This window comes from Crocodylus siamensis, chromosome 1 (assembly GCF_052110815.1).
Source record: "Crocodylus siamensis isolate JL-2025a chromosome 1, ASM5211081v1, whole genome shotgun sequence".
Classification (NCBI taxonomy): Eukaryota; Metazoa; Chordata; order Crocodylia; family Crocodylidae; genus Crocodylus; species Crocodylus siamensis.
Window position 1 is genome coordinate 109,209,178 of NC_143395.1, and position 6,000 is coordinate 109,215,177.

At 48.0% G+C, this 6,000-nt stretch overlaps 1 protein-coding gene across 6 annotated transcripts in view; it reads right to left on the reverse strand.

The window, feature by feature from the left end:
• Window positions 1-3,894, reverse strand: part of REPS1 (RALBP1 associated Eps domain containing 1) — a 104,995-nt gene extending 101,101 nt beyond the window's left edge. For all 6 annotated transcript variants that reach the window (XR_016441478.1, XM_090040432.1, XM_090040423.1 and 3 more), the window contains exon 1: window positions 3,586-3,894. Coding sequence is in view for 5 of the 6 variants with exons in the window: in XM_090040432.1 (XP_089896558.1) it covers window positions 3,586-3,738 (153 nt within the window). In the remaining variant the exon portion in view is untranslated. The remainder of the gene's footprint in view (window positions 1-3,585) is intronic.
• Between the last annotated feature and the right edge of the window lie 2,106 nt (window positions 3,895-6,000).

Genomic DNA, 6,000 nt, shown 5'->3' on the forward strand with positions numbered 1-6,000 from the left:
CCAGAACAAAGCAGGGCAGGGCATCAACTAAATCTCTCTAAAATTGGAACAGAGATGCACTAAAAACAGACTACACCTTTCTTCTTTGAAAAATAAAGTCTCTTGCTGTTTCATGTTCTAATTCAGCACAAAATAAATCTAATTTGTATGAAGTTCTGCACTTTACTAACTTAGTTTATCAGTGTCCTTTTGTTCAACAAATTAGTATCTGTCACACCTCTATTAAAAGTACTTCAATTGAGGCTTTAATTCCACTTTTCCTTTAATAGAATTCTAAAGAGATTTTAAAATACAGCCTGTCTTATTAAAGCTATATGAAAACATGTGCCCATCAAAAAATGGTGGGGTAAGTTTCCCTTCTGTACTCAGCTCCCTATATTCGGCTTCAGTCTTGAAGAAAAAAAATGTTGTGTTATGTTCTAAGAGTACATTTTAGGAAGTTATGTGCAAGGAAACCAGATATAAACATAAAACATTTACAGTCAATGGATGCAAAGAACAAACATAGATTTTCATAAAAATAATTGTAAAAAAATTGTAAAACAGAGGGGCAGTGAGGGTAGGATAACAACATCCCTGACAACTGCTTCACAGTAAACTGGGATATATTCTTCAGAGTCTCAATTCTGATTTTTAGAAAATGTAAATCTGGTTCTTGAGGTTTCAACAGACTTTTACATGCAGGAAAATAGGGGGACTATTAAGAATGTAGGTTAAACAAAGTGAGGTAAAATCCTTGCACAGTCAATGCACTCACTCTCAAAATCTTATCATGTAGAGAAGAAACTGGTATTGTCTCTAGCCAAAGCAACTATTCTGTGATTATCACAGTAGCCCTTAAATTCACTAATGAATGCAGATCAAGTTTTTGCCTCCTGTGCTTTCCTTAGATACTAAGCATCAGTGGTTGACAGTGAGTCAACTCTGCAGGGGAAGGCCAACTGGCCTGGACACATCCAAAGAAAACCCCCCAACAAGAAGAAACCCTGCCTTTTGAATGCCAGTCACATATACATGGAGCTAAAAGGTATCAGTTCTCCCTTTTATCAACTTGTCTGAGACCCACCTTAAAGATACCCAGACAAATTCACTGTGAAGCAGTTGTCAGGGATGTTATCCCATACTCACTTCCCCTCTGTTTTAGAATTTTACAATTATTCTTGTGTAGTTCCCTTGCTAGCTTAATAAAAAATAGCTTTCAAATCTTCTGAAACCCAAGGCACGCCCCCCCTTGCTTAATTCAAAGCATCCCTTAGAAGAGTGACAGCTCTTTGCTTTCTCTCTTTTTTTTTTTTTTTCTGACTATGGAACAAGACTAAAATTTTTCTCTAGAGAGAACTCAAAAAGCCTACAACATGTCCAAATGTTTTTTTTCCACTATGGATTCCCATATGAAACCCTTTGATCTCTTTTGAATCATGTGTAGGTGTTTGGCAGACAAGGTTCTTTGGGTAGATGTGATATCTTTTATTAGACCAACTAAATTGTTGTGTGCCCATGTCCTTAGACCAACACAGCTACAACCAACAACCCTAAAGTGTAGGTGTTTGCACACCTGACAGTGCTAATATTACACAACACCATTAAAAGGATCTCACAGAAAACCACTGAGTTAGAGGTTGTGTATAAAGGGAAAGTTAAGAGGACATAATGAAAGGTTATCATCCTTAGAGGATTATGTTGCCATGCATGGTCCATGGCATGCTTACTGTTGCAATGACAAGGTATGTGGAGAACTAAAGCCTAAGCTATCTAATGGATACATAATTTCCCTGGGTTTTGCTGCTTTGTCATACATAGTATATAGTAACCTTAACTGTTCAGGAAGTCTTTTAATTGTGGTTGGATCTTGGAGGTAGGAGCTATGAACAAGCCATTCTCTGTCGAAGACAAGAAAAACAAACAGAAAGATGTAGAATAAGTCTTCAAAGGGAAGGTCTGTGCCTTCAAACTGCAACCAGCAGGTTTGTGGGCAAGACACATAAAGGGAAGATGCAACTAAATCAATCCCACAAGTTTCAGATTTTTTATAACATCTGTGCACATGGTATTCCAGATGAATATGTGCATGTAACAGTATTTACATTTTCTTTGTACTTTTTCTTCCCCCTCATTTCTTATAAAAATGTTTTCCCCACTTTCTGCTTTGACGGCAGCTGCACATTGACCAAATACTTTTCACAGCAATCTCTGAAGCAGCAAGTCAGAGTCCTTTTCTTCATTAATACAGTTAAGTTCAGATCCTCTCAGGTGTGTAAAATCCTTTGAGCAGTTTACATTTCTTCCTTTAAAAATGCATTACTTTGCAAGAGAATAGTTACCACATCTGAAACAAATTAGGTAGGACATTGACCTGTGTTTGGAAGAAACTGGTTGCCGGTCTGTCTGTTTCAACTAAACTAGTCTCAACTGAAGAGCACTAACACCAGAGTTAAATGCACAGCAATCCATGCCTGAAGGGGAAGACGCAATAAAAAGGGTGACCACACGCTTGCAAGCTACGAGTATTTCTGACTGATGGCGTCACAATTCCTTATGTAAATGTTAGTCCTGGAAAGCCTCTGAAACCTTGATCATGACCTCAAGGAACCAACATTCTTTTTAACCAAGGTCACTCAGCCCCCGCTGCTGTATCACGCTGCCTGTGGGGCTCCCCATGAGTCTGTGGAAAGCCCCACAGGCTGTGGCTGTTGCTGGATCAGGCACACAGAACAGCCCAGGGCCCAACTCCAGCGCATGGGGCTAGACTGAGGCAACGCAGGACCCTGCAGCCTAATCCCGCCACACAGGTTCTGACTGACCCATGGAGCAGCCCACACCACCCCTGCGGCCCCAGGAGCCAAAACACTGAGTTATAAACCTTTAACCCTGGTGTTGATGAGGTGAACAGGTGGGGGTCCTCCTGCTCAGGTAGTCTGAATGCTGGTGCACACACACATCTTTGCCACTTCTGTAAGACAACCAACAGCCATCCCGTCCTTCCCCTGAAGTGCAGCCCATGCACAGGGGCACTCTAAGCCCCTTGTAGCTAATCCCATCCTTGGCTGTCAGGAATCTGTACAAGTACAATGGCTCTCAGCCTTTGTAGCCTCAAAGCCCCCCATCCCCCATGAGTCTCCAGGCATCCCCAAACACCCACTATGGTTCCACCCTTTTTTTGGTGCAAGCAGGCAGCAATTGGTCTTCTGCAAAGATCTCAGAGAGGCGGCAGCCAGGGCTTTTGAACGCTACAGATTCCTGCTTGAAAAATGCTGGTGCAGTACCCGCATGCTTTACAGGACTGGGGTCTCTTAATCCCATGAGGACACCCTCCGGTGCTGGCATCTGTACAGGAGGGTGGCAGTTATCTCGCATGCCTCCGCAGGTTCTTGGGGCACCCCAGGGGCTGCAGCTCCCTGGCTGAGAAACCGGGGGGAGCCACTCCCCAGCACTGCTGGGGGGGGGGGGGGGTCCATTCCGTGGCCAAGCCCCGCCCCCTCTCGTCGCTGCCCCAAGGGGGGCGGGGCTTGGCTGCAACCGCGCAACGGCCCCAATGGAACGCCCCGCCCGCGGGGGCCAGGGCTGGGGGGAGGGGCAGGTCCGTACCTGCATGACCACGTCGGCGGGCAGCTGTGCGGCGCGGAAGAGCTCGAGCACGCGTCCGTTGGACGCCACTTTCTTGGTGCTCTCCGTGTCGCAGTAGGAGAAGAGGTCGCAGTAGTAGCGCTGCTCCGCCTCGCTCAGCGTCAGGCCCTCCATCGTCCGCCCCGGCCGCCGGGGAGGGCAGGGCCCGCGCGGGAGTGGCTGGGCCGCCGCGAGGCCGGGCCCCTGCGCGCGGAGCTGGGGGCGGGGCAGCGCCTGCTGCTGCTACCGCCGCCGCTGCTGCTGCACCGGAAGTACGGGGGCTGGGCTCTGTGGGAGGCGGGAGCTGCTCTAGCCCAGCCTCTGAGCGTATCGCCAGGCCCCGCCTCCCCTTTTCCGCCCCTCAGGACCCGGATCTGACGTTGGGACGCTGGCCGGGGAGGGGTGGGGGCTGCGGCGCTCTCTGGCGGGCTGCGCCTGCGCACTACGCCTTCGCAGGCAGGTAGAGGAGGAGGGGAAGAGGGTCCGGGCTCTGCGGCGCGTACGTTGGGATGGGCCCCGGCTTCTGGAATCGCGTGATGTAGCGCACTCCGGAAGAGCGGTTCCGGGGTGGCGCGTGGTCGGCGCTCGGGCCCTCGGCAATGGAGGGGAGCTTCCTGGCAGCTTCGGGGGTCACGTGATCGTAAAACGGGGGTGGGGAGATAGTCTCTCTCTCTCCCATGCGTGTTCCACACATTCCTCACAGCCATTTCATATACACATTCTCTGCACCCCTTCTCCACTCGTGTATGCGCGCACACACCCATTCCACATACATTCCCCACACCAATTACACACGCCCATTCCCCTACCCATGTACATCCGTTCCCCAAACATGCACGAGCGCACACACCCCTATATACTCATTGCACACTCACATTCCATATGTACACTCTCACCCATTCCTGGAACCCGCTCCATGTAACTTTTGCCATATGATTTAACCAAAATTGGGCAAAGGTGTATAAACAAAGGTGGATACAAATGTGTGATTTATGCCATGAATAAGTCATGATGGAAGGTAGTGTCTGAAAAATAAGTCTTGTCCTGTATTTTTGGTGCAGCTGTGCTGTATTTCCGGGAATACTGTGAACTACTTTCATTCCGGGCAAACTGCTGCTTCCACCTCTGCAGGAAGACCAGTTTGAGGAGTAAGCATATTTTGCTTTCAGAAGATCCAGTACAAGACAACTTCATGGCCTGATTTCTTTCTATGACCTACTCTTCCTGTCAGCCATGGGACGCATTGCTAATGCTGTTTTTTCTAATAGTTGTGGACTTTAATTGCTCATCCTGTTATTTATAGCAAATGCCTAAGTCCCAATACTGTTGCTACCCACAGCATGTTTGCCCCTCCTATCATCATGGGTCTTTGTAGCAAAAACTATAATGCAGCAAGTGGAAAGTCTACCCCTCAGCATGGTGAAAAAGTGTCACCGGGGATTCATTCATGTCCTTAGCCAAATTTCTCAGTTTGCTTTCACTTATGCTTTGGCTCTCATTTTTCCTGGGTGGTTTGCTGCTGTTTGCTTCCTCTCTTGTAGCCCCTTTGGACCCTTTCAGGATTCTCTGTGTATTTTTTTTGAAGTGCGTTGCCCAGAACTTGACACACTACTCCATCTGGGGTCTCACCAGCACCGAGTTGAGAGGAAGTATCACTTCCTTAGCCCTGCTCTCAACACATCAGCAATGCAGCCTCTTCATGTTTTTTGCATAGTTAAAACTCTTATGTGTAGGCTACCTTGGAAGAAATTAAAGTAACCCTTCTGCTGGGCACTAGTCAGCTGCAACAGGGGCTGAGTTCAAATTTTGGGGTACCCAATAAGTTTTCACTGTGGCTCGAGTCCCTATCCAGAAATCTGTGATCACTGATTTTTGACTGGGGTGTCCTGCATAAACAAAATCCCACCTCACAAGCCCCCACAAAAGGATAGATTTATTTCAGAAAACAAAGGCAATGGAAGCAAAGAAAAACACCAAATGGAATTTGAAACGTTCTCAGCTACAAGGTTGCACCCTTTTGGGAGGGTGTCCATCCATGCCCAGGCAGTCTGGGACTTGGGGAGAATGGGGGAGGGTTCACCCAAAGGATAGTTCTGGAGGCCTTCACCCCTATACCTGCCATATAGCAATAGGCTGGAGAGGAGGGCCCACACCAGTGAGTCCTATCGGCTGTCCCCTGGGGTATGCTGCATCTCAGAAAGCTGCTAAGGCAAAGGCAGGCAATTATTTTGGCTGGAGGGCCACTTAATGAGCTTCGGTGAGCTGTTAAGGGTTACAAGGGTAGTCCCACCCCCTGGTTGCCATCTTGGGACAGGAAGTCCCACCCCTAACCCCTGACCTTTGCCACTGGAAGTTCCTCCCCTTGCCCCAGGATTACTCCTTTTGGGAGGAAGGGTG